Source organism: Orcinus orca, chromosome 1 (assembly GCF_937001465.1).
Source record: "Orcinus orca chromosome 1, mOrcOrc1.1, whole genome shotgun sequence".
Lineage (NCBI taxonomy): Eukaryota > Metazoa > Chordata > Mammalia > Artiodactyla > Delphinidae > Orcinus > Orcinus orca.
This window is the reverse complement of record NC_064559.1, coordinates 41,834,925-41,862,603: the sequence shown is the minus strand read 5'-3', so window position 1 is coordinate 41,862,603 and position 27,679 is coordinate 41,834,925. Positions and strand designations below refer to the sequence as shown.

General features: G+C 39.1%; 1 protein-coding gene across 18 annotated transcripts in view; it reads left to right on the top strand.

Annotated features, from left to right (window-relative positions):
- The first annotated feature begins 352 nt into the window (after nucleotides 1-352).
- The window catches only part of LOC117203449 (uncharacterized), a 96,063-nt gene continuing 68,736 nt past the window's right edge, over nucleotides 353-27,679 (top strand). For 12 of the 18 annotated variants that reach the window (XR_007473095.1, XR_007473097.1, XR_007473096.1 and 9 more), the window contains exon 1: nucleotides 486-1,811. Coding sequence is in view for 5 of the 18 variants with exons in the window: in XM_049701083.1 (XP_049557040.1) it covers nucleotides 372-479 (108 nt within the window). In the remaining 13 variants the exon portion in view is untranslated. The other 6 variants (XM_049701083.1, XM_049701096.1, XM_049701087.1 and 3 more) reach the window with 2 other exon arrangements.

Genomic DNA, 27,679 nt, shown 5'->3' with positions numbered 1-27,679 from the left:
TCAAGGGCCACGGAAAACTTCCTGACTTTTGGGTCAAGATCAGATTCTGGTTAATCAAGGAGGGCTTCCAGGAGGAGGTTCTGGGGCTTCTGGGAGCCTCCAATGAGGCTCAGTTGCTCTCGTTTTTTCATCCCTATCTCAACAATCAACTTTTCTCAGTACACAGGGATATAAAACGGGCTCCGACTCTACGGATGGGTGATTGGGGTCATCTCCCCACGTTTTTCACGATCTGAGGACTGGTCCCTTTAAGGCATCGAAACTCAGTGAACGTTCTACGGCCGGCCTAGCGGCCTTCCCGAGGCGCGCTTACGTCACCTTTCGGGGAAGCGGCTGACGTCAGCGCGTCCTCGGCGGGTGGGGGCGGAGCCATGACTCACCCGGCCGGCGGCCCTGGCCCGGCTGCGCACAGTGCACGTGAGCGCGCGTCGCGCTCGTTTCTAATTTTAGCTTCGGCGGCCCTGGTGGGGTCCGGCGAGGTAAAGGCGGGCAGAGGGTACATGGGGGCTGGGGGCGCGGTTCTCCCCGTCCCTTGCTGCCCCGCTGTTGGTCCTCCTGGAGGACGGGTCCGGGCCCGAGCCGCTGGAACGCCGGCGCTTCCTTAGGCCAGGGCGAAGGGTCTCCTCCGCGTGCCAGCCCAGACCTGAGCTCAGCGTAGGCGTTCAATAAACGAATTGGGGTTCCCTCCTAAATGAGACTCGGGACTTCCCAGAGAGGGCTAGGGTTCTGTAAAGTTCCCTGGTGGATGGGGTGCGGTGTGGACTGAAGTCAGAACGGGAGCGGGGCTAGGCGAGGGCTCGGGCAGGCGGTGTGGACCGAGCCCATCGGGGCGTCGGTCCTAGGTGACCTCGGTGGGGCGGTCGCTCAGCCTTTCTGAGCGGGGCCCCGGGCTTGTCCGGCGTCGCCAACAGTGGTTTGGGGGGGGCGGCCGGGCCCCCACTGAGCCGCCGTGTCTGAATCAGTGGCAGTGGTAGGGATGGTGCCTTCGGTGGTGTGAAGGCTGTCCAGGGGTCGGGCTAAGCACAGAGGCCTGAAGGTCACCGGTTGAGGAGACAGCGCCCAAAACAGGCGCTGCATCCTGAGCCCTGGGAGTACCGAGGTGACCTTCCAGGAATCAGATAAAAGCTTCATTTTAAAGGAAGCAAGGCCAGACGTTTTATAAAATCGACACTTTCCCGTTCTTTGGGGCGGGGGGAGGCCGGAGGCGGGGAGGGAGTTATGGAAAGAAGCTGTCAGCGTAAAGTGAACTACAATTTTGACTTTGCAGAGCGGTCTGACGTATCACAGTGACCTGCATTCTGTTGGTGTGGCATCCTCAGGTTTCACAGGGATTGTCTGTGTAGGCAGCTTATAAAACTGTTCAAGGAACCTTTGACCTTATTAGGTGAAGGGTGTTAGATGTTACAAAAGAATATTAAATAGAATGATAAACTGGGAATATCAGATGGTAGTAGAGGAACATTTTCTAATTGTTGGATCATTCAAATTTGTAATGCAAGTTTTTGAAGGCTATAACCTTAAAAAAAAACCTTTTCATATGCCCTTTTCTTAGAAAGAAATGGTGGAAAGTTGTGGAATAAAGGTAGCTTTTAGCATTATGACATGAATGAATGACAGAAATCCATAAATCAAATGTGTAGTTTTCATTTTTTTTTTCCAGAAATACCACATTGGCCTTGGTAAATTGGAGATTTTTCAGATATAAATATGGAAACTGCAAGAGTTTAGGGCATTATTCCTTATTCGGTATCCATCTTAACAGTTTAAAAAGGACTAACAGTTTACAATCCAACAACTGAATACATCCAGAGGTATGTGTAGTGTTTTATATTGTTCTATAGCAACAATAGTCTCTCTGTCCTAATTTTGGGGAGTTGCTACCACATATTCCTCAGTGTAATGCGTATTTGGGGAGGGACTTAAATTGAGCAGGTGTGAATGATGATGAATCATGTTCTCAAACTGAGCTAATTTCCCTTTGTGTGGGTTATTGTTGTGTGTGTATATAATAGATTATAAGAACCTGAACGTAAAGTTTTCACATTCAGAAATTAAGGTTTTTAGTCTGGAAATTGAGTTCTTGCTTTAAAAATACTAACCTTGGAATGGACCACCTGCATCCTGAAGACAGCCTGTTAGCGTTTCTGTGAAGTCTTCCCTTTCCCCAAATTGTCCCTGCTTTCTTTGAGTCACATCTGTTATTCGGTTGTTCACTGTGCTGTGATCGTTCACTTACGTGTTTCTCCCACTAGACTAAACTCTTGGGGCTATGAACTAGTATCTATCTTTGTATCTCTAGCATCTAGTATAGGGCTAGCATGTAGTAAGAGCTACAGTTTTTGTAGTTTTGTTTCATTGAGTAAATGTGAGTTTTCCAAACCAGATTGCCCATTTGGGGAAGGGAGAGTTTTTTTTTATAGTTGAGAGGACTGGGCAGTGGACCTATATTGCTGCTGTAGGGGACATGGTTCCCTTCTTTTCCAGGCCCACCTTAACCTCTCCCCCAGTCCCACCACCACCACCCATGAGGAAGGAGCCAAGGCAAATAAAACCAACGACCAGACTCTTAAGTTATTTTGGGATCTCAGTAGTGTGCTGTAGTTTTAGATGCAAGATGATAGAACTTTGTCTGCTCTCCAGGCCAGAACTAATCCACACACTGGCATTAGTCAGGTTCTTTTCACAGAGGAATTGGCCAGTCTTTACTCTTTTAAAAAATGGGAATTTCAGAACCTCCACTGCATCTGTGGATAGTTAAGACTGGTTGCTAAATGAAATGTTTACATTTGAAATGGAATCAGTTTCTGCACAATGATATTTCATGCTTATCCTGAGAAAAGATTTAAGAATATAAAATGAAGATATTATTCTCTTCCTTAAAATTGTCAAAAGGAGGGGGATATTTAAATACATCATGCATTACAGTGATTACTAGTATTTTCTGTAAAAACTCAGTACCACTGCGACATCCTAAATCAGAAGGGCCACATTTTTACATCCACTGTGTTTAAGTCAAGAAAAAATGATGTATATTTGGAAGATTTTTTAACAAGATTTTTTTTTTTTTTGCTGTACGCGGGCCTCTCACTGTTGTGGCCTCTCCCGTTGCGGAGCACAGGCTCCGGACGCGCAGGCTCAGCAGCCATGGCTCACGGGCCCAGGCGCTCCGCGGCACGTGGGATCTTCCCAGACCGGGGCACGAACCCGCGTCCCCTGCATCGGCAGGTGGACTCGCAACCACTGCGCCACCAAGGAAGCCCTTTTAACAAGATTTTAATTAGGGTTTTAGAAAGTGGTTCAGCTGAATTTTCCCATACAAAGAGTTACATGAGAGAGATGAAACAGAGAAGTAGCTTTCGTGATAATAGGGGAGAACACTAGAAGGAAAGAACAAGGGACTCTTTGCTGTTGACTAGGTAAAGCTTTGACAATTCCTACACATGTTCCTACCACCCTCACCAAAAATACATCTTTAGGTCCTGTTTTACCTGCATTTTTTCCTCAAAAGAGAGCCTTCTGTAATAATAATAAAAATAATGTCGACAACAAGTTCTATTTATTGATCACTATGTGTCAGATACTGTGCTCAATGCTTTGTGAAATTATTTCAGTTAATCCTTGCTACAATCCTGTGCTAAATGGATTTTTAATTATTTCCATTTTATAGGCTCAGGGAGGTTAAAGGGCTTGCTTAAGGTCACATAGTTATTAAGAAACAGCCATGATTTGAACCCAGGTTGTGTTAGGGTTCTCCAAAGAAACAGAACCAATAGGATGTGGATACATGTGTGTGTATATATAATATATACATATATAAAGAGATTTATTATAAGGATATAAGGAATTGGCTCATTTGCTTATGGAGGTTGGCAAGTCCCAAAATCTGCAGGGTGAATTGCAATCTGGAGACCCAGGAGAGCCAAAGGTATCATTCCATTCTGGGTCCAAAAGGCGGGAAAAAGCCGATGTTCCAGTTTGAAGGCCATGAGGCAGGAAGAATTCCCTCTTACTCGAGGAGTGTCAGCCTTTTTGTCTCTTCAGGCCTTCAACTGACTGAGGGCCACCTACGTTATACAGGGCAATCTACTTTAGTCGTCTACCAATTTCAGTGTTAATCTCATTGAAAACCCACCTCACAGAAACGCCCAGAATAATATTTGACCAAATATCTGGTTAATAAATAAGTTATCATTCAGATCCATTTGATTTCCAAAGCTCATGCTTTTAATGTTATTTCACAATGTCTCCCTCCCACTCTAGGTTTCGCAAAGTAGCTTTAACCCTGGATCTTTTCCCCTCTCACCTGGAATGTCTATCAAAGTTCACCCCACTCATACCAGATGAACACCTAATTAGTGCAGGTGTTTGAATATCAGTAACCAACTCAGAATCCCTTTCCCAATAGCACACACAACACAGCCATTTTCTTCCTTACAATAACTTCCCAGCCTCCTGATTATACTCCAAGTGTTCTGATTTTCTATGCATGTAACTCTGAACTAATTCCCACCACACTAGCAAGTCTTACCTGACTCCTTCTTCATCCTCTTCCTTGACATCTTTGAAGACACCAAGCCCTGATGGTACAGCCCAGCGAGCCCATGACCTTCCCTTCTCTCAGCTCCCTCCTTAGGACCAACCTTTCTTATCGTTTACTCTTGACTCCTGCCATCATTGTCACTGTCATTTTAGAACTCTAACCTCTACCCCTCCCCCCAAAAGAAGGAACTCACTGCAGGGATTTCACTTGGTTGAGTCTTGTGAACCCACATCCCAGAGATTGCTTATTTAAAAGTACTTCCATGATCTATGTACTTTTAATAAATACTGTTTATTAAATTTATTTACTTGGTTACCATTTTAGAAAGAATAAAAATTCTTAGGGTAATTTTTGCCTAATTGGCACTGTTCTCCTGCATCCTAGGACATCTTATACAGTTATCGTGGATATCATTATGCCAGTCCTTCAGCATTTTTTCATGAACAGTTTCAGAGCATTTGTTTTTAGCAAGTTAATTGTCCTTTAATATCCAGATAGTCATTCCTAACAAAGTAATGCTTTGCATACTTTCTGTCTCATAGATATTTATGCTGTTTTTCATTGTTACGTATTATTAAGATAAAAACATTAGAAAACATTCAAAAAAACACATGGACAAAATCAGATTTTTATTGACATTCAAGAGATACAGTCAAGCCTGACAAGCTTTTAAAACTGAAAATTTTAAGATCGATTTTGGAAGATGAGCTGCTTTGAGAGAGGGAGGTTGTTACAGAGAGTTGTCACATATTATCATTTAGGGGATAGTTCATTCTTCCAAAAGTTAATTTACCAAGCACAACACACTTAAAAGGGTATTTTGATCAAAGCCACAAATAAAAACACATTCCTCTCCCATATTAGAAAAAAATCAGGTATGTATTTTTTGATTGACAATTGACATCTGCCACAGATATATTACTTTAATCAAGGCAAGAGAACTCTTCTTGTTAAACAGTATATTTCTTCTAGGTTTTCCAGGGCTTGGAATTACATTACCTCTCCTAATTTAAATTGACTTGGTGGCCTTTGGTATGTCTGGGAGAATAAAAACAGAGGGTATTAAAGTAGGAATCATAAAAATCTGAGAAGTTTGATGTGTAATTTGGTACTATTTTTACAAGCCAAATTCCAGTGGCAGGGAAGTGACTTTGGTCTCTAAAACAATTCTGAGGCTGGGTCCTTTGTAAATAGTTTATTGGGTGTATTTGCTTCTATTGAAGCTTTAATAAAGAAGAGACATCACTTAATTACCCTTTTCTGTGTTCTTAATAGTGTTTTTTTAAAACCCAGTTTTGTTGAAAACAATCATTTCTTTTTCTTTGCCTTTTTGGAAGCTGAGCTACAATTATGTTTTAGAACGCAGTTGAATCTATCAAGTAATGAAGCCATCTGGTAATTTTTTGTCCTTAAGTATTAAATGAGGAGTTTTCAGCATACTATGAAAGCAGGATTTATGGTAGTATTCTGGAAGTTTAAATCTTTGAAATTTTTAAGAGACTTAGATTGTTATTTTCTGAGATTTTAAAAAAAATAGCATTGCTTTAACAACATTATGGTTATAATAAATATTTTACAATCCAAATCCTTATTTTTTAAAAAATAACATTTTAATATCCTATTTTAAAATATTGATATATTTATTGAATTATATAACATTGGATTATTAGCATTATAAATAAATACAAAAACTTACTAGACCTGCTTTACTTATAAAAATAAAATTGGTCTTGTAACCTAAATTGTAAATTGTGTTTTAAATTTTGTTTTATTTTTAGCTGGGTAGTTAAGAGTTCAGGCTTGTTTTTTAAGTCGGGTGTGTACTGAGGTAATTTACATGTAGTAAAATTCATCATTTTAGGTATAAAACCTATGAATTTTGACAAACACAGTCATATAATCATTTCCACAATAAAGGCAGAACATTTCCGCCACCCCAGAAAGCTGACTTGTGCCTGTTGTAGTCAATCATTTTCCTGAAAATAGAATTTAAAAGTAAATTAATGAAATAAGACTTTAAAAAACATAGCTGGTACACTGGTTTGGGGGTCATTATTGTAAGCTGGATGATAACTTTAGTGGGAAGGAAAATGTAATGGAAACAAACCTAAGATTTTGAATATATTACTCTAAAATGATTGAGTAGAAGTGTTACAAACAAAACATAAAGGACTGATTTTATTGTGTTTTAGTCCATCTCCCTGATGTATGTTTACTTTTCTTCACTCTATGTCCATCTCCCCAAATATCCTGATGTGCCTAAATCCTTAAGACATTTTCTCTTGCAAGCTTGTATTTTAGTCTTTTCAGTGAATATTAAAAGTGGAATATTGTTTCTGCCCACCTGAAATAAGCAACGGCAAGGACCATGTCATCTTCATTTGTTTATTACCATCTCTTCCATAGAAAAGAAGCTGAAATATTTGTTAAATGGATGAAATTTTACTTTCACTTGGATGGTTTCAAGCTGAGCAGAGAGTGATCTGAGAATGACTTGGATTTTCTCAAGTAAATTTTGAGAGTATTGTTAATACTAGATTAAAACTTAAAACTCATTTAAAAACCTAGGTTTTAGAGTTGGATCTAAATTTGAATACTGCCTTTGTCATTTAGCTATAAAACTTCAGGCAAATTCATTTCTCTTAACATTGGTTTTCCTATCTATAAAAGTCAGAATAAAAAAAATGAAACAAAATACATGTCTCATTAAAACTCTATGAGGGGGCTTCCCTGGTGGCGCAGTGGTTGAGAGTCCGCCTGCCGATGCAGGGGACACGGGTTCGTGCCCCGGTCCGGGAAGATCCCACATGCCGCGGAGCGGCTAGGCCCGTGAGCCATGGCCGCCGAGTCTGCGAGTCCGGAGCCTGTGCTCCGCAACGGGAGAGGCCACAACAGTGAGAGGCCCGCGTACCACAAAAAAAAAAAAAAAAAAAAACCCTCTGTGAGGGAGAATTTGAGATTAAAGCACTTGGCACAGTGTCTTGCTCATAGCCTAATTCTTTAAAAAATTTTTTTCATTGAGGTATATAGTTGACTATAGTTGTGTTAGTTTCAGGTGTACAGTGAAGTGATTTAGTGATATGTATATTCTTTTTCGGATTCTTTTCCACTATAGGTTATTACAAGATATTGAATATAGTTCCCTGTGCTATATAGTAGGTCCTTGTTGTTTATCTATTTTAAATATCTTAAAAAATATATTTATTTATTTATTTGGCTGCACTGGTCTTTGTTGCGACATACGGGATCTAGTCTCTGACCAGGGATCAAACCAGGGCCCCCTGCGCTGGGAGCATGGAGTCTTAGCCACTGGACCACCAGGAAAGTCCCTATCTATTTTATATATACTAGTGTGTATCTGTTAATCCCAAAGTCCTAATTTATCCCTCAACTACCTTCCCCTTTGGTACCATAAGTTTGTTTTCTATGTCTGTGAGTCTGTTTTTGTTTTGTAAATAAGTTCATTTGTATCATATTTTAGATTCCACATGTAAGTGATATCATGTAATATTTGTCTTTCTCTGTTTGACTTCATTTAGTATGATTATCTCTGGGTTCATCCATGTTGCTGCAAATGGCACTATTTCCTTCTTTTTATGTTTGAGTAATATTCCATTGTGTGTGTGTATATATGTGAATATATATATATATATATATATATACACACACACACACACACACACACCACATCTTCTTTATGCATTCATCTGTTAATGGACATTTGGCTTGATTCCATGTCTTGGCTATTGTAAATAGTGCTGCTATGAACATTGGGGTGCATGCATATTTTCGAATTAGAGTTTTTGTCTTTTCCAGATATATGCCCTGGAGTGGAATAGCTGGATCATATAGTAACTCTATTTTTAGTTTTATAAGGAAGCTCCATACTGGTCTCCATAGTGGCTGCACCAATTTTCATTCCCACCAACACAGTGTAGGAGGGTTCCCTTTTCTCCACACCCTCTCCAGCATTAATTATTTGTAGACTTTTTGATGGCCATTCTGACTGGTGTGAGGTGATACTGCATTGTAGTTTTGATTTGCATTTCTCTAATAACGATATTGAGCATCTTTTCATGTGTCTGTTGGCCATTTGTATGTCTTCTTTGGAGAAATGTCTATTTAGGTATTCTGCCCAGTTTTTGATTGGGTTGTTTGTTTTATTGATATTAAGCAGTATGAATTGTTTGCATATTTTGGAAATTAATCCCTTGTTCACGTCATTTGCAAATATTTTCTCCCAGTCTATAGGTTATCTTTTCATTTTGTCTATGGTTTCCTTTGCTGAGCAAAAGCTTTTAAGTTTAATTAGGTTCCATTTGTTTATTTTTGCTTTTATTTCCATTACTTTAGGAGATGGATCCAAAAAAATATTTTTGTGATTTATGTCAAAGAGTGTTCTGCCTGTGTTTTCCTCTAGGAGTCTTATAGTATCTGGTCTTACATTTATGTCTTTTTAAAAAAATTTTATTTATTTATTTTTGGCTGCATTGGGCCTCATTGCTGCACTGGGTCTTTGTTGCTATGTGTGAGCTTTCTCTAGTCGCGGCAAGCAGGGGCTACTCTTCGTTGTGGTGTGCAGGCTTCTCATTGCAGTGGCTTCTCTTTTTGTGGAGCGTGGGCTCTAGGTACGCGGGCTTCAGTAGTTGTGGCGTGTGGGCTCAGTAGTTGTGGCTCGTGGGCTCTAGAGCACAGGCTCAGTAGTTGTGGCACACGGACTTAGTTGCTCCACGGCATGTGGGATCTTCCTGGACCAGGGATCAAACCATGTCCCCTGCACTGGCAGGTGGATTCTTAACCACTGCACAACCAGGGAAGTCCATGTTTAGGTCTTTAATCCAGTTTGAGTTTATTTTTGGGTATGATGTTAGAGAATGCTCTAATTTCATTCTTTTACATATAGATGTTTAGTTTTCTATTTGTAGACTTTTTTTGTTGTTGTTGTTGTTTTTTTTGGCGGTACGCAGGCTTCTCACTGTTGTGGCCTCTCCCGCTGCGGAGCACAGGCTCCGGACGTGCAGGCTCATCGGCCATGGCTCACGGACCCAGCTGCTCCGTGGCATGTGGGATCATCCCAGACCGGGGCACGAACTCATGTCCCCTGCATTGGCAGGCGAACTCTCAACCACTGCACCACCAGGGAAGCCCTATTTGTAGACTTTTTAAGATGGCCATTCTGACCTGTGTGAGGTGATACTTCATTGTAGTTTTGATTTGCATAAGAAATATATTTTTAAAATAGATTTTGAGCTAACCTTTAGAAAGATAAATTTTTGTGCTATTATCTCTTTTGTGTCCAGTAGAATATGTTTATTTACACATAAATAGCTAAATCACTGACATCCTAAAATTCAAAACCTTAAAAGTAGACTTCTGTTTGTATAGTATTATTAACTGTTCTTTTCCAGGAAGCTTATTAATAAGATTATTTTTCAAAGTAATAAACTGCCTGCCTGCCACTTACAGGCCCATTATTACTGTGCTAGCATTTCTGTTGTCTTTAGGAGAGTCTAGAAATGTTTGAAATTGAAGCCTGGAAAATGCCACGGTAGTCCGATAGAGTCCTTGGTAACATTTTTATTCTCACCTGAAGTAAATTACTATATATTAAATGGAGATTCAATGAAATAATATTTCTTCACAGTTATATCTACATTTAGCATTGCTATAAAAACATATCTAGCCAGTTTTTTTATTTTTCATGACTACTATTAATTTTTGGCTCTCTTTAAAAATAGAAAAATGTTTTTCGCAAATTTAATATGACTTATAAACAATGGTCTCTGAAGTACTGATTGACATATTCCTGTAACTATAACTCATAAATTTAGAAATAATCTTTGTAAGTGAGAAAATGTCACAGATTTTAAAGAGCTTTTTCCTTTGTAAAGTTTTCCCCAAATTTAGCAAACTATTATGACTTCAGAAAAATCTATACATTAAAAATTTTCAGGAGTGACATCAGCAAGATGGCGAAGTAGGAAGCCCTGGACCCTTCTTCCCCTGCAAACAAACACACCAATTCAGCAACAGTTCATGAACAAATTCACTTTGTGAGAAATCCAGAAATTAAATGAAAGGCTCTTGTACCCTGGCTGAGTGCAAAACCAGGCTCACCTAAGCCAATAGGGAGATTCAGGACACCTTCTCACCATCATCCCTGCCCCCAGCATAGTGCCATATAATCAGGAAGAGACCCCATAGCTCCCAACTTCTCCCAGGAAAGGGAAGGCACTGGTTTGTGTATCCAGCACCCCAGCTTTTCAAAGGGGGCTCCCCAGAGGACTGGCTTCTGTTTTGCAGGTCTTGGAACTCTGGGGGGTCTGGTACAGTCTAGCTACCCGATGGAGAATAGAGACAGAGGCTTGGGCTGGTAGATGTCATAGACCCTTTTTCCTCCTCAGCATAGAGTGAACAGATGAAATATTCTAGCTCTCATCTACCCCTTGGGAGGGAAAGAGTAGATCCATGTGTACAGAGAACCAACTTCTCTGGGGTTGATCAAAGAACTAGAATCTGTCTTGCCAGTCTTGGAACTCTGATAGATCTGATGCAGTCTAGCTGCTTAGGAGAGAATGGAGATAGGCTGTGGTTTGGGCTAATAGACACAATTGCTACCCCTGGCACAGCACAGAGCAAGTGGACAAAGCTGTAACTTCCTGCTTCTTCTTGGAGAGGGAAAGCGGTGGTACAGGTCCCCAGAATCTCTGGAAGGGCTGACTGATGGGAGTCTTCTCTTGTACAGGGCCAGTCCATGAGGACTGGGAGAGATGCCTGCTTTGTCTATGCACATACACCAATATAGAGAGACAAGGAAAATGAAGAATTAGGCAAAGGTTTTCCAAACAAAGGAGCAAGATAAATCTCCAGAAACCAACCCTAACTAAATGGAGTTATATATTTACCTGACAGAGAATCCAAAATAACTTTCATTAATGATGCTTACTGAGGTCAGGAGAAAAATGCATGAACAACGTGAGAGTTTCAGCAAAGACACAGAAAATATTTGAAAGTACCAAACAGAAATCATGGAACAGAAAAACACAATGATTGAACTGAAAAATTCACTAGAGGGGTTCAAGAGCAGAAGAAAGGATCAACAAACTCAAAGACAGGTCATTATTGGAAATAATTCAGTCAGAGGAGGAAAAAAAGAATGAAAGAGAGTGAAGAAAGCTTAAGGGGCTTAGGGGACTTATAGGATAATCAAATAGATTAATATACACATTATGAGAGTTCCAGAAAGAGAAGAGATGGGGAGAGAAAGGACCAGAAAGCTTATTAAAAGAAATAATATCTGAAAACTTCCCAAATCTGGGGAAGGAAATGGATGTCCAGATCCAAGAAGCACCCTGCCCCCCCCCAAAAAAGATTAAGATAAACCCAAAGAAATCCACACTGAGACACATTGTAATCAAATTGTCAAAAGTCAGAGACAAAGAGAATTTTGAAAGCAATAAGAAAAAAGTAACTTGTCACATATAAGACTATCAGTGGATTTTTCAGCAGAAACCTTGCAGGCCAAAAGAGAGTAGAATGATATATTCAAAATGCTGAAAGAAAAAAAAGAAAGCCAACCAAGAATACTCTGTTCAGCAAAACTGTGCTTTAGAAATGAAGGAGAGCTAAAGATTTTCCCAAATAAAAGCTGAGGGAACTCATGACTTCTAGACCTACCTTACAAGAAATGCTAAAGGGAATTCTTCAAGTTGAAATGAAAGTGTGCTAAATAGCAACATAATAGCATAAGAAAGTATGAAACAGTGGTAAACATAAATGTAAATGTAATAAATGTAAAAAATAATAAAGATACTTAGATATAAATTGTGACAACAATAACATAAAGTGTGTGTGGGAGATGTTAAATTATGCAGTTTTTGTATGTGATTGAACTTAAGTTGTTATCACCTTTATTTTTTAATTTTTTAACTTTTTTGTTCTGACAGAAATATTTTTCTCATAAAGTGTGACCAGTAGTATGCTACTGTGATTTAAAAATTTTTTTTATTAGATCTTTATTGGAGTATAATTGCTTCACAATACTCTGTTAGTTTCTGTTGCACAACGGAGCAAATCAGCCATATGCATACACATGTCCCCATATTCCGTCCCTCTTAAGCCTCCCTCCCATCCCCCGATCCCATCCCTCTAGGTCATGGCAAAGCACTGAGCCGATCTCACTGTGCTATGCTGCTGCTTCCCACCAGCCAACTATTTTACATTCGGTAGTGTATATATGTCGATGCTACTCTCACTTTGCCCCAGCTTCCCCCTCCCACGCCATGTCCTCAAGTCCATTCTCTATGTCCACCTCTTTATTTCTGCCCTGCAACTAGGTTCATCAGTACCATTTTTTTTTTTAGATTCCATATATATGTGTTAGCATATGGTATTTGTTTTTCTCTTTCTGACTTACTTCACTCTGTATGACAGACTCTAGGTCCATCCACTTCACTACAAGTAACTCAATTTAGTTTCTTTTTATGGCTGAGTAATATTCCATTGTATATATGTGCCACATCTTCTTTATCCAGTCATCTGTTGATGGCCATTTAGGTTGGTTCCATGTCCTGGCTATTGTAAATAGAGCTGCAATGAACATTGTGGTACATGGCTCTTTTTGAATTATGGTTTTCTCAGGGTATATGCACAGTAGTGGGATTGCTGGGTCATATGGTAATTCTATTTTTAGTTTTTTAAGGAACCTCCATACTGTTTTCCATAGTGGTTGTATCAATTTACATTCCCACCAACAGTGTAGGAGGGTTCCCTTTTCACCACACCCTTTCCAGCATTTATTGTTTCTAGCTTTTTTGATAATGGCCATTCTGACCAGCATGAGGTGATACCTCATTGTAGTTTTGATTGCATTCCTCTAATAATTAGCGATGTTGAACATCTTTTCATGTGCCTCTTGGCCATCTGTATGTCTTCCTTGGTGAAACGTCTGTTTAGGTCTTCCACCCATTTCTTAACTGGATTGTTTGGTTTTTGGTATTGAGCCCCATAAGCTCTTTGTATATTTTGGAGATTAATCCTTTGTCTGTTGTTTCATTTGCAATTATTTTCTTCCATTCTGAAGGTGCTCTTCTTGGCTTCTCTATGCTGTGCAAAAGCTTTTAAGTTTAATTAAGTCCCATATGTTTATTTTTGTTTTTATTTCTGTTACTCTAGGAGGTGGGTCAAAAATGATCTTGCTGTGGTTTATGTCAAAGATCTTTCTGTGGTATATGTTTCCTCTAAAAGTTTTATAGTATCTGGTCTTACATTTAAGTCTTTAATCCATTTGGAGTTTTTTTGTGTGTGTGTATGGTGTTAGGTAGTGTCCTAATTTCATTCTTTTACATGTAGCTGTCCAGTTTTCCCAGTACCACTTACTGAAGAGGCTGCCATTTCTCCATTGTATGTTCTTGCCTCCTTTGTCATAAATTAGGTGCCCATTTGTGCGTGGGTTTATCTCTGGACATTCTGTCCCTTACCATTGATCCATATTTCTGTTTTTGTACCAGTACCATACTGTCTTGATTACTGTAGCCTTGTGGTATAGTTTGAAGTCAGGGAGCCTGATTCCTCTAACTCCGTTTTTCTTTCTCAAGATTGCTTTGGCTATTCGGTGTCTTTTGTGTTTACATACGAATTGTAAATTTTTTGTTCTAATTCTGTAAAGAATGCCATTGGTAATTTGATAGGGATTGCACTGAATCTGTAGAGTGCTTTGGGTAGTATAGTCATTTTCACAATATTGATTCTTCCAATCCAAGGACATGGTATATTTCTCCATCTCTTTATGTCATCTTTGATTTCTTTCATCGGTGTTTTATAGTTTTCTGAGTACAAGTCTTTCACCCCATTAGGCAGATTTATTCCTAGGTATTTTATTCTTTTTGTTGCAATGGTAAATGGGAATGTTTCCTTCATTTCTCTTTCTGATTTTTCCTTGTTGGTGTATAGGAATGCCAGAGATGTATGTGCATTAATTTTGTATTCTGCAACCTTACCAAATTCATTGATTAGTTCTAGTAGTTTTCTGGTGGCATCTTTAGGATTTTCTATGTATACTATCATGTCACCAGCAAACAGTGACAGTTTTACTTCTTCTTTTCCAATTTGTATTCCTTTTATTTCTTTTTCTTCTCTGATTGCTCTGGTTAGGACTTCCAAAACTATGTTGAATAAGAGTGGCGGGAGTGGACATCCTTGTCCTCATCTTAGTAGAAATGCTTGCAGTTTTTCATCATTGAGTATGATGCTTGCTATGGGTTTGTCATATATGGCCTTTATTATGTTGAGGTAGGTTCCCTCTATGCCCATTTTCTGGAGAGTTTTTATCATAACTGAGTGTTGAATTTTGTCAAAAGCTTTTCTGCATCGATTGAGATGATCATATGGTTTTTATTCCTTAATTTGTGAATGTGGTGTATCACACTGATTGATTTGCATATATTGAAGAATCCTTGCATCCCTGGGATAAATCCCACTTGATCATGGTGTATGATCCTTTTAATGCGCTGTTGGATTCTGTTTGCTAGTATTTTGTTCAGGATTTTTGCATTTGTGTTCATCAGTGATATTGGTCTATAATTTTCTTCTTTTGTGATATCTTTGGTTTTGGTATCAGGGTGATGGTGGCTTTGCAGAATGAATTTTGGAGTATTCCTCCTCTGAAATTTTTTGGAAGAGTTTGAGAAGGATTGGTGTTAGCTCTTCTCTAAATGTTTGATAGAATTCGGCTGTGAAGCCATCTGGTCCTGGACTTTTGTTTGTTGGAAGATTTTAAATTATGGTTTCAATTTCATTACTTGTGATAGGTCTGTTTATATTTTCTAATTCTTCCTGATTCAGTCTTGGAAAATTGTACCTTTCCAAGAATTTGTCCATTTTTTCATGGTTGTCCATTTTATTGGCATATAGTTGTTTGTAGTAGTCTCTTATAATCCTTTGTATTTCTGCAGTGTCAGTTGTGATTTCTCCTTTTTCATTTCTAATTTTATTAATTTGCATCCTCTCCATTTTCTTCTTGATGAGTCTGGCTAAGGGTTTATCAATTTTGTTTACCTTCTCAAAGAGCCAGCTTTTCGTTTATTGATCTTTGCTATTGTTTTCTTTGTGTCTATTTCATTTATTTCTGCTCTGATCTTTCCTTCTACTGAGTTTGGGTTTTCCTTGTTCTTCTTTCTCTAGTTGTTTTAACTGTAGGGTTAGATTGTTTATTTGAGATTTTTCTTGTTTCTTGAGGTGAGATTGAATTGCTATAAACTTCCCTCTTAGAACTGCTTTTGCTGTGTCCCACAGGTTTTGGGTTGTTATGTTCTCATTTTCATTTATTTCTGTGCATTTTTTATCTTTTCTTTGATTTCTTCAGTGATCTCTTGGTTATTTAGTAGTGCACTGTTTAGCCTCCATTTATTTGTGGTTTTTACAGTTTTTTTTTTTCCTGTAATTGATTTCCAATCTCATAGTGTTGTGGTCAGAAAAGATGCTTGATGCTACTTCATTTTTCTTCAATTTTCTGAGGCTTGATTTGTGACCCAAGATGTGATCTATCCTGGAGAATGTTCCATGTGCACTTCAGAAGAAAGTATATTCTGCCACTTTTGGGTGGAATGTTCTATAAATATCAATTAAATCTATTAGGTCTATTGTGTCATTTAAATCTTGTGTTTCCTTATTTATTTTCTGTTTGGATGATCTGTCCAGTGGTGTAAGTGAGGTGTTAAAGTCCCCTACTATTGTGTTACTGTCGATTTCTCCTTTCATGGCTGTTAGCATTTGCCTTATGTATTGAGGTGCTCCTATGTTGGGTGCATAAACATTTATAACTGTTTTATCTTCTACTTGGATTGATCCCTTGATCACTATGTAGTGTCCCTCCTTATCTCTTGTAACAGTCTTTATTTTAAAGTCTATTTTATCTGATACAAGTGTTGCTACTCCAGCTTTCTTTTGATTTCCATTTGCATGGAATATCTTTTTCCATCCCTTCACTTTCAGTCTGTATGTGTCCCTAGGTCTGAAGTGGGTCTCTTGTAGACAGCACTTATATGGGCCTTGTTTTTGTATCTGTTTAGCCAGTCTCTGTCTTTTGGTTGGGGCATTTAATCCATTTACATTCAAGGTTATTATTGGTATGTATGTTCCTATTACCATTTTCTTAATTGTTTTGGGTTTGTTTTTGTGGATGTTTTTCTTCTCTTGTGTTTCCCACCTAGAGAAGTTTCGTTAGCATTTATTGTAAAGCTGGTTTGGTGGTGCTGAATTCTCTTAGCTTTTGCTTGTCTGAAAAGCTTTTGACTTCTCCATCGAATCTGAATGAGATTCTTGCTGGGTAGAGTAATCTTGGTTGTAGGTTTTTCTCTTTCATCACTTTAAGTATATCCTGCCAGTCCCTTCTGGCCTGCAGAGTTTCCACTGAAAAATCAGCTGATAACCTTCTGGGGATTCCTTTGTATGTTATTTGTTGTTTTTCCCTTGCTGCTTTTAATATTTTTTCTTTGTGTTTAATTTTTGTTAGTTTGATTAATATGTGTCTTGGTGTGTTTTTCCTACGGTTTCTGCTGTTTAGGACTCCCTGTGCTTCCTGGACTTGGGTGACTATTTCCTTTCTCATGTTAGGGAAGTTTTCCACTATAATCTCTTCAAATATTTTCTCAGACCCTTTCTTTTTCTCTTCTTTTTCTGGGACCCCTGTAACTTGAATGTTGGTGCATTAAGTGTTGTCCCAGAGGTCTCTGAGATTGTCTTCAATTCTTTTCATTCTTTTTTCTTTATTCTGCTCCTTGGCAGTTATTTCCACCATTTTGTCTTCCAGCTCACTTACTCATTCTTCTGCCTCAGTTATTCTGTTACTGATTTCTTCTGGTGTATTTTTCATTTCAGTTATTGTGTTGTTCATCTCTGTTTTTCTTTTGTTCTTCTAGACCTTTGTTAAACATTTCTTGTATTTTCTCAATCCATGCTACCATTCTATTTCCGAGATTCTGGATCATCTCTGCTATCATTACTCTGAATGCTTTTTTCACGTAGATTACCTATTTCCTCTTCATTTATTTGGTCTAGTAGGTTTTACCTTGCTCCTTCATCTGTGACATTTTTTTTTTTTTTTTATGAGTGGGATTATGTTCCTGTCTTACTGGTTGTTTGGCCTGAGGCTTCCAGTGCTGGAGTTTGTAGGCTGTTGGGTAGGGTAGAGCTGGGTCTTGGTGCTGAGATGAGGAACTCTGTGAGACCTCACTCTGATGAATATTCCCTGGGGTCTGAGGTTCTCTGTTAGTCCAGTGGTTTGGACTTGGAGCTTCCACTGCAGGAGCTTCAGCCTGACCCCTGGCTCATGAGCCAAGGTCCTGCAAACTATGTGGGGTGGCCAAAAAGTAAATAAATAAAAAATAAAAGAGAACAATAACAAAGTAAAAAATAAAATTAGGCTAGGAAACTAGCAGATATGTTAGAAACAATATAAAAATATAGATGAATCAACAACTGGAAGGTATATCAGTACCACAATAGTAAGAAAGAGGAGGGAAAAGAAAAAATAATTGGGGGGGGAAGGGCTTGGCTGTGGAGGGCGGGGCCTAAGCAAGGGCAAGTTTTGGGCAGTGGGAGGGGCCTATGCTTAGGACCCACAGGGCTGGAAAAGGCCCTGGGGGCTGTGGGGGTGGGGCTTAGGCTCAAGGAACAGAAGGGGCTCAGGTGTGCCCCCCACCCCTGGTCTCAGAGGGCAGGGGACCTCACCTGGGAGCCCAGCAGGCTTCCTGGGCTCGAGTGGGCAGGGCAAATGCCCTCCTCTCCTCTCCTGCTCCTCCAGTCTGAGAGGGCCCCTCCTGCTTGCCTCTCCTGATCTCCCCGGCCTCCCTTCTATGCCCTCAGGACCAGGGTGGCCAGAGGGGAGGGCCTTGGAGGTCAGGGGGGCTGGCCTCATAGCTCAGCAGGCCCCCAGGGCCCCAATGGGTGGAGCAGATGCCTTCTGCTCCTCTCTCACTTCTCCCAGATGGCTCCTCGCACCTGCCTCTCCTGATCTCCCTGGCCTTCCTATAATGCCCCCAAGAATCCACTGTAAGATATTTTACGTAAGCACCAAGGTAACTACACACAGAAAAAAAATTCCTATAGAAGTTACAGAAAAAAAGAGAAAAGAATCATGGCATACCAATACAAAAAATCCAAATACAAAGGAAGACAAAAAGAGAGGAAAAAACAGACAAAAGAATTACAGGACTAACAGCTAACAAATGGCAATAGTATATTTTCCCCTATTAATAATTATTTTAAATGTAAATGGCACAGAGTAGCTAAATGCATTAAAAAAAGAAAGACTCAGCTATGTCTATGTACAAGAAAGTCACTTTAAGGCTGAAAATGAAGGGAAGGAAAGAGTATTCCATGCAAATGGTAACCAAAAGAGGGTGGTGGTGGTGGTGGTGGGGTGCTATACATATATCAGAAAAAATAGACTTTAAGTCAACTGTCACAAGAGACAAAGGATATTATATAATGATTAAAGGGTCAATCCACTAGGAAGATATAACAGTTATAAATATATATGCATCCAACATCAGAGCACCTTACTATATAAAGAAAACATTGGCAGAAATGAAGGGAGAAATAAACAGCAATACAGTAATCATAGGAGACTTCAGTATCCCATTTTCAATAATGGATAGAACATCCAGATAGAAAATCAGTAAGGAAACAGAAGAGTTGAACAACACTATGACAAATGAAACTAATAGACATATACAGAACATTCTACCCAAAGCAGCAGAATACACATTCTTAAGTGCACACAGATTTTCTTTCTCCAGGATAGATCGCATGTTAGGTCACAAAACAAGTCTTAGCAAATTTAAGAAAATTGAAATTGTGTCAAGTTTCTTTTCTGACCACAATGGAATGAAACCAGCAATCAATAGTGGAAGGAAAACTGGAAAATTCACAAATACAAGTTTCCCTCACTATCTGAAACTATAGTGTTCCTATGAAACCTTTTGTAAGCCAGAATGGTGTAAAGTGAAGAAGCAGTTACCTTAGGACACATCTTGATAATGGATGCACAAAATAAATTAAAGCACAGATGCCCACAGGCACAGTTCAAAGCTGTGGTAGTTTGATGTCAAGATGCTGAATAAAGTTTACAGGGAAGAAGTTTTGTGGTGCCTCTCTCACTGCTTGGGGTGCACACTGCCTCTGTAATGGCTCACTGAAAAACAAATGCTAAATGCTATTTTCACTTTACGTTTTTTTGTTTTTGTAAAAGTGAAAACCCCCTTCAGATTTCTTTAGATTAGTGAAAACAAGTACTAATGTAAGTCTTTCATAAAAGTGAAGTGGTGTAAAGCGAACTTTCAAAAAGTTGGGGATACCTGTATGTGGAAATTAAACAGCACATTCTTGGACAGCCTTTTGGCCAAAGAAGAAACCAAAAAAGGAAATTAGAAATACCTCAAGATAAACAAAAATGTAAATAATATACCAAAACTTATGGGATGCAGCAAAAGAAATACTAAGAAGAAAGTTCATAGTGATAAATACATTAAAAAAGAGGAAAGATCTCAAATAAACAACCTAACTACACTTCAAGGAGCTAGAAAAAGAATAACAGACTAAGCCCAAAGTCAGCATAAAGAAGGAAATAAACATTTTATCAGAAATAAACAAAAGAGAAAATAGAAAAAAAAGAGAAAAGTCAGTGAAACTACAAGTTGGTTTTGTTTAAAAGATAAAATTGATGAATCCTCAGACTAAGTAAAAAGAGAAGAGTCAAATAGATAAAATCAGAAATGAAAGAAGAGACATTACAATTAATGCTACAGAAATAAAAAGGACTACAAGAAACTACTGTGAACAATTATATGCCAACAAACTGGATTACCTAGAAGACATGGGTAAATTCCTGGAAGCATACAATATACCAAGACTACGTAATGAAGAAATAGAAAGTCTGAACAAACTCATGATTGGTGTGGAGATTGAATCAGTAATCAAAAACTTCCCAACAAGTTTGGTTTCACTGGTGAATTCTACCAAACATTTTTTATTTCTACAGCATAAATTCCTTTTATTTATTTATTTTTATATCTTTATTGGAGTATAATTGCTTCACAATGTTGTGTTAGTTTCTGTTGTACAGCAAAGTGAATCAGCTATAAGTAAACATATATCCCCTTATCCCCTCCCTCTTGAGCCTCCCTATCCCACCCCTCTAGATCATCACAAAGCATCAAGCTGATCTTCCTGTGCTATGCAGCTGCTTCCCACTAGCCATACATTTTACATTTGATAGTGTATATGTATCAGTGCTACTCTCTCACTTCGTCCCAGCTTCCCCTTCCCACACCGTGTCCTCAAGTCCGTTCTCTATGTCTGTGTCTTTATTCCTGCCCTGCCTCAAGGTTCATCAGTACCGTTTTTTTTTAGATTCCATATATGTGTATTAGCATACTGTATTTGTTTTTCTCTTTCTGACTTACTTCACTCTGTATGACAGATTCTAGGTCCATCCACCTCACTACAAATAACTCAGTTTCATTTCCTTTTATGGCTGAGTAATATTCCATTGTATATATGTGCCACATCTTCTTTATCCATTCATCTGTCGATGGACACTTAGGTTACTTCCATGTCCTGGCTATTGTAAATAGAGCTGCAATGAACATTGTGGTACATGACTTTTTTGTTTTTTTTTTTTGCGGTACGCGGGCCTCTCACTGTTGTGGCCTCTCCCATTGCGGAGCACAGGCTCCGGACGCGCAGGCCCAGCGGCCGTGGGCCACAGGCCCAGCCGCTCCGCAGCATGTGGGATCTTCCCGGACCAGGGCATGAACCCGTGTCCCCTGCATCGGCAGGCGGACTCTCAACCACTGCGCCACCAGGGAAGCCCCATGACTCTTTTTGAATTACGGTTTTCTCAGGCTATATGCCCAGTAGTGGGATTGCTGGGTTGTATGGTAGTTCTATTTTTAGTTTTTTAAGGAACCTCCAGACTGTTCTCCATAGTGGTTGTCTCAATTTACATTCCCACCAACAGTGCAGGAAGGTTCTCTTTTCTCCACACCCTCTCCAGCATTTATTGTCTGTATATTTTTTGATGATGGCTATTCTGACCTGCGTGAGGTGATACCTCATTGTAGTTTTGATTTGCACTTCTCTAATGATTAGTGATGTTGAGTATCTTTTCATGTGTTTGTTGGCAGTCTGTATGTCTTCTTTGGAGAAATGTCTATTTAGGTCTTCAGCCCATTTTTGGATTGGGTTTGTTTTATTGATATTGAGCTGCATGAGCTGCTTGTATATTTTGGAGATTAATCCTTTGTCAGTTGCTTCATTTGCAGATATTTTCTCCCATTCTGAGGGTTATCTCTTCATCTTGTTTATGGTTTCCTTTGTGTGGAAAAGCTTTTAAGTTTCATTAGGTCCCATTTGGTTTTTTGTTTTGTTTTGTTTTTGTTTTTTGTGGTACATGGGCCTCTCAGTGTTGTGGCCTCTCCCGTTGTGGAGCACAGGCTCCGGACACACAGGCTCAGCAGCCATGGCTAACGGGCCCAGCTGCTCCGCGGCCTGTGGGGTCTTCCCGGACCGGGGCATGAACCCGTGTCCCCTGCATTAGCAGGCGGACTCTCAACCACTGCACCACCAGGGAAGCCCCCATTTGTTTATTTTTGATCTTATTTCCATTACTGTAGGAGGAGTCAAAAAAGATCTTGCTGTTATTTATGTCAAAGAGTGTTCTGCCTAGGTTTTCCTCTAAGAGTTTTATAGTGTCTGGCCTTACATTTAGGTCTCTAATCCTTTTTTTTTTTTTTTTGTGGTACGTGGGCCTCTCGCTGTTGTGGCCTCTCCCGTTGTGCAGCAGAGGCTCCGGACGCGCAGGCTCAGCGGCCATGGCTCACGGGTTCAGCCGCTCCGCGGCATGTGGGATCTTCCCAGAACGGGGTACGAACCCGTTTCCCCTGCATTGGCAGGCGGACTCTCAACCACTGCACCACCAGGGAAGCCCTCTAATCCATTTTGAGTTTATTTTTGTGTATGGTGTTAGGAAGTGTTCTAATTTCATTCTTTTACACATAGCTGTCCAGTTTTCCCAGCTCCATTTATTGAAGAGGATGTCTTTTCTCCCTTTTATATTCTTGCCTCCTTTGTCAAAGATAAGGTGACCATATGTGCGTGGGTTTATCTCTGGACTTTCTGTCCTGTTCCACTGATCTATATTTCTGTTTTTGTGCCAGTACCATACTGTCTTAATTACTGTAGCTTTGTAGTATAGTCTGAAGTCAGGGAGCCTGATTCTTCCAGCTCCATTTTTCTTTCTCAAGATTGCTTTGGCTATTCAAGGTCTTTTGTGTTTCCATAGAAAATGTAAAATTTTTTGTTTTAGTTCTGTGAAAAATGCCATTGGTAGTTTGATAGGGATTGCATTGAATCTGTAGATTGCTTTGGGTAGTGTAGTCATTTTCACAGTGTTGACTCTTCCAATCCAAGAACATGGTATATCTTTCCATCTGTTTGTATCATCTTTGATTTCTTTCATCAGGGTCTTATAGTTTTCTGCATACAGGTCTTTTGCCTCCTTAGGTAGGTTTATTCCTGGGTATTTTATTCTTTTTGTTGCAGTGGTAAATGGGAGTGTTTCCTTGATTTCTCTTTCTGATTTTTCATTGTTAGTGTATAAGAATGCAAGAGATATCTATGCATTAATTTTGTATCCTGCTACTTTACCAGATTCATTGATTAGCTCTAGTAGTTTTCTGGGTACCAAACATTTAAAGAAGAATTAATACCAATCCTTCTCAAACTCTCCCTAAAATTGAAGATTAGCGAACACTTCCAAATTCATTTTGTGAGGCTAGCATTACCGTGATGCCAAAGACAGATGAAGATACCACAAGGAAAAAAAAAAAAAAAACTAAATGAAATATCCCTAATGAATATAGATGCAAAAAATCCTCAATAAAATACTAGCAAATCAATCCAACAGCACAGAAATAAATCTATGCATATACAGTGAACTGAATTTGACAAGGATGCCAAGAATATACCGTGGCGAAAGGATGGTCTTTTCAACAAATGGTGCTGGTAAAACTGGATATCCACATGCAAAAGAATGAAGTTGGACCCATCTCTTACACCATACACAAAAATCAACTCAAAATGAATTAAATACTTAAATGTAGGACCCCAAACTGTAAAACATCTAGAAGAAAACAGAGGGGGAAATCTTCATGGCATTGGTCTTGGCAATGATTTCATGGATATGACACTAAAAGCACGGCCAGCAAAAACATACATACATACATACATACATACAACTACATCAAACTAAAAACTTATGCACAACAAAGGAAACAATCAACAGAGTAAAAAGGCAACCTACAGAGTGGGAGAAAATATTTGCAAACCATATATCTGATAAGAGGTTAATCTGCAAAATATATGTGATAGTTAATTGTGTCTACTTGACTGGAACAAGAGATGCCCAGATAGCTGGTAAAGCATCATTTCTGGGTGTGTCTGTGTGGGTGTTTCCGGAGGAAATTAGTATTAGAATCAGTAGTGTGAGTAAAGAAAATCTACCCTCACCAATGTGGGCAGGCATCACCCAATCCATGGAGGGCCTGAATAGAGCAAAATGTGGAGGAAGGGTGAATTCCTTTCTTCTTGAGCTGGGACTTCCATTTTCTCCTGCCCTTGGACATCAGAGCTCCTGGTTCTTAGACCTTTGGACTCATACTGAATTATACACCAGCTTTACTGGTTCTCCAACTTGCAGGGGGCACATTGTGGGACTTCTTGGCTTCCATACCCATGTGAGCCAATTCCTATAATGAATCTCCTCATATGTATCTATCTGTATTTGTATCTATATATCTGTATCTATATACTATTGGTGCTGTTTCCCTGGAGAATCCTGACTAATACAATATATAAGGAACTCCTACAATTCAATAGTAAAAAACTAATAACCTGATTAAAAAATAGGCTAAGGATTTGAATAAACAGTTTTGCAAAGAAGACATAAAAATAGCCAACAGACATGAAAAAATGCTCAATGTCACTAATCACTAGGGAAATACAAATCGAAACTACAATGAGCTATCACCTCACGCCTTTCAGAATGGTTATCATTTAAAAAAACAAAAGATGAATGTTGGTGAGGATGTGAAGAAATTGGAACCTTTGCATACGGTTTGTGGGAATGCCAAATGGTGCAGCTGCTGTGGAAAACGGTATGGAGGTTCCTCAAAAAATTCCCAGTAGAACTACCATATGATCCAGCAATCCCACTTCTGGGTATCCAAAAAATTGAAATCAAGATATCAAAGAGCTATAAGCACTCCAGTGTTCATTGTAGCACTATTCACAGTAGCCAAGATGTGGAAACAACCTAAACTTGTTCATCAACAGATAGATGTGATACATATATACATATGTAATGGAATACTACTCAGCCTTGAAAGAAATTCTGCAATCTGCAGCAACATGGATGAACCTTGAGAACATTATGCTAAGTGAATTGTCAGTCACAGAAACACAAATATTACATGATTTCACTAATATGAGTTATCTAAAATAGACTTACAGAATCAAAGAGTGGAGTGGTGGTTGTCAGGGGTTGGGAAAAAGGGGAAATGAGGAGTTATTTATCAACAGGCATAAAGTTTGTTAAGCAAGATGAATAGGTTCTAGAGATCCTCTGTACAATATTGTACCTATAGTCATCAATAATGTACACTTAAAATGTTGTTAAGAGCACATGCTGTGTTAAGAGTCTCATGTTGTGTTCTTACAATAAAAAATTTAAATGACTTTTTAAATGTAATTTTCAGTTGTTGGAATCTTGTATTTTCTCCATCAAAAAGTTCTGAAGCTCTCTGCTATATAAAAATTAGCACTTAAATCAGTAGAGAAACTAGTTAACTTGGATGTAAGGAGAAAATCTATAGCCATAGGTGCTTATAGCTAATAACTGACTCATTGCTCTCCACAATCCCATCAAATTCATAAGTATGTATTAACACTTAGGTTAAACTGGCTAAAGGCTCTCTTGTATGTCATCTACTTATGGGCAGAACCAATAATATTCTTTGTTCAACTGACTTAAGTTTCTCAGTGTTAAATTCATTTTGTGAATGGAATAGAAATAAAATTTTAGAAACTGGTAAATTGAAAAACTGTTCAAGTACAATGCTTTTTCAGATCTTTGCTTTCTAAAAATCAACTGACCAGCTACCTGAAATGTAGGCATGTGGTACCAAATCTGCCTGCTGCCTCTACTTCTCTTCTCTCCTAGATGGTGAGCTCCTTAAGTGAGAAGTTGTGTTTTTTCACATTTGAAACCTTAGAGCTTACGAAACAGAGACAGCACCCAGTAAATTCTTGAGTGAATTTGAATGACCAACAAATAGCTACAAAAAGTGAATTACTATCACCAGTATTTTGGAATGAATCAAATAAGGCTGTCTACTCTTATCCTTGCTCCTACAATCTCTTTCATATCCTTGAATAAGCATGGCTCGATTTTGCCTGGATGCTTGGTGTGTGTGTGTGTAACATGAATGTTTCAATGAGGTACCCACTTTTACATACCCACCCTCTCTTCCATCTCTAGTTTAGGATATTTCTGATACATAGTTTATATGTCCATTGAATAATTTCCCCAAGTAAAGATATATGATTCCTTTATATTGAATTTACAATTTCATACAATTAATTAGTAGAGGGAAAAGATAATCATAAACTACTTATTTATTTATTTATTTGGCTGCACTGGGTCTTAGTTGTGGCACGTGGGATCTTGCTTGCAGCATGCAGGTTCTTTAGTTGCAGCATGCGAACTCTTAGTTGCGACGTGTGGGATCTAGTTCCCTGACCAGGGATTGAACCCAGGCCCCCTGCATTGGGAGTGTGGAGCCTTAGCCACTGGACCACCAGGGAAGTCCCTAAAACTACTTTTAAAAGAGGGCATTGGCATAGGTTGGAGCAAATATCAGACCGCCAGCAATAAACATTCTAAGGGAGTAGGGGCAGGAGTACAACCTAAGCATGGACTTGGGAGACCTGGATTCTGGTACTGGTGCCCCTCTGACTAGATCTGAGATCTATACTGGTCCCTGGGTCCCTGTTTGTGTCCTCATCTGGAAAATGAGGGGGCTCAGTGACCTTTAAGATTCCTTCCAATTCTGTGGTTCTATGCTTCAAATGACTTTTAAATGACAGAGTACTTGATTTGCCAAAACTTAAGCCTTAAGCCTTTTTTGCTTGGCTCTATTGTGCTTTTACCACATTATTGTGATGTAAACATGAGTTTTCAGAATTTCCATTTTTCAGTTGGGAGTCTGGGCCGGGTGACTTTGGGTCATATGATAGATTGCCTAACCTCATTTTAGGCGATTTCCTTAGATCATCATATGTTTAGGAGGAAAACAAGCTAGTCTCATCAAGACAAGAGAGCTTATTCTACCCACTGTTATGCTGGTCTAATCAGTTATTCCCTAACTTTTTCAGCCAGATTAAATTGAGTAATCCCACTTTTCACATTTCCCCCCAGCCTCTCTTGTTTGCAGTGTTCTTTAGAACAACTGCGAAGTAAAAATCCCTGTCCATGCTTCATGGTGTAAGGTCCTATCATAACTCCCTTTTTCCTCCACAAGGAGCTCCCAAGTTTTGTTCCCTTTCCAATATTAGAGCACTCTTCTGGATACTTGATGTTTACCCACCTCTTCTCCACCCTGAACACTGGGTGACTACTCCTTCCATCAGCATTTTAAAAGCTTTGAGGGACAGACCACTAGGTAAAACACAAGGACACCAAACATTGCCCAACTATCTACATATGTTAATCCTGGTCTTTCAAATAGAAGAATGAATGCATGTGCAAACAAATTCAGACAATGGAAGAAGTCTTCTTTTCACTCCAGACCCTGAGTACTTATTTCCAGAAGTAAGGCTTTTGAGTTTTTTGCCATAATTTCTATTTTTCAAATAAAACACACATTATTTTTGTTTTGAGCTACTTTCTCTAAGTGAAAATTACTAGCCTGTTTCTTTTGAGCAGTAAACACACACCTGATGTATTACCATTGTTTAACACTTTTACATGCTCTACGTTAATTTTTAAGATGAATAATAGATAAAAATCAAAATTATATT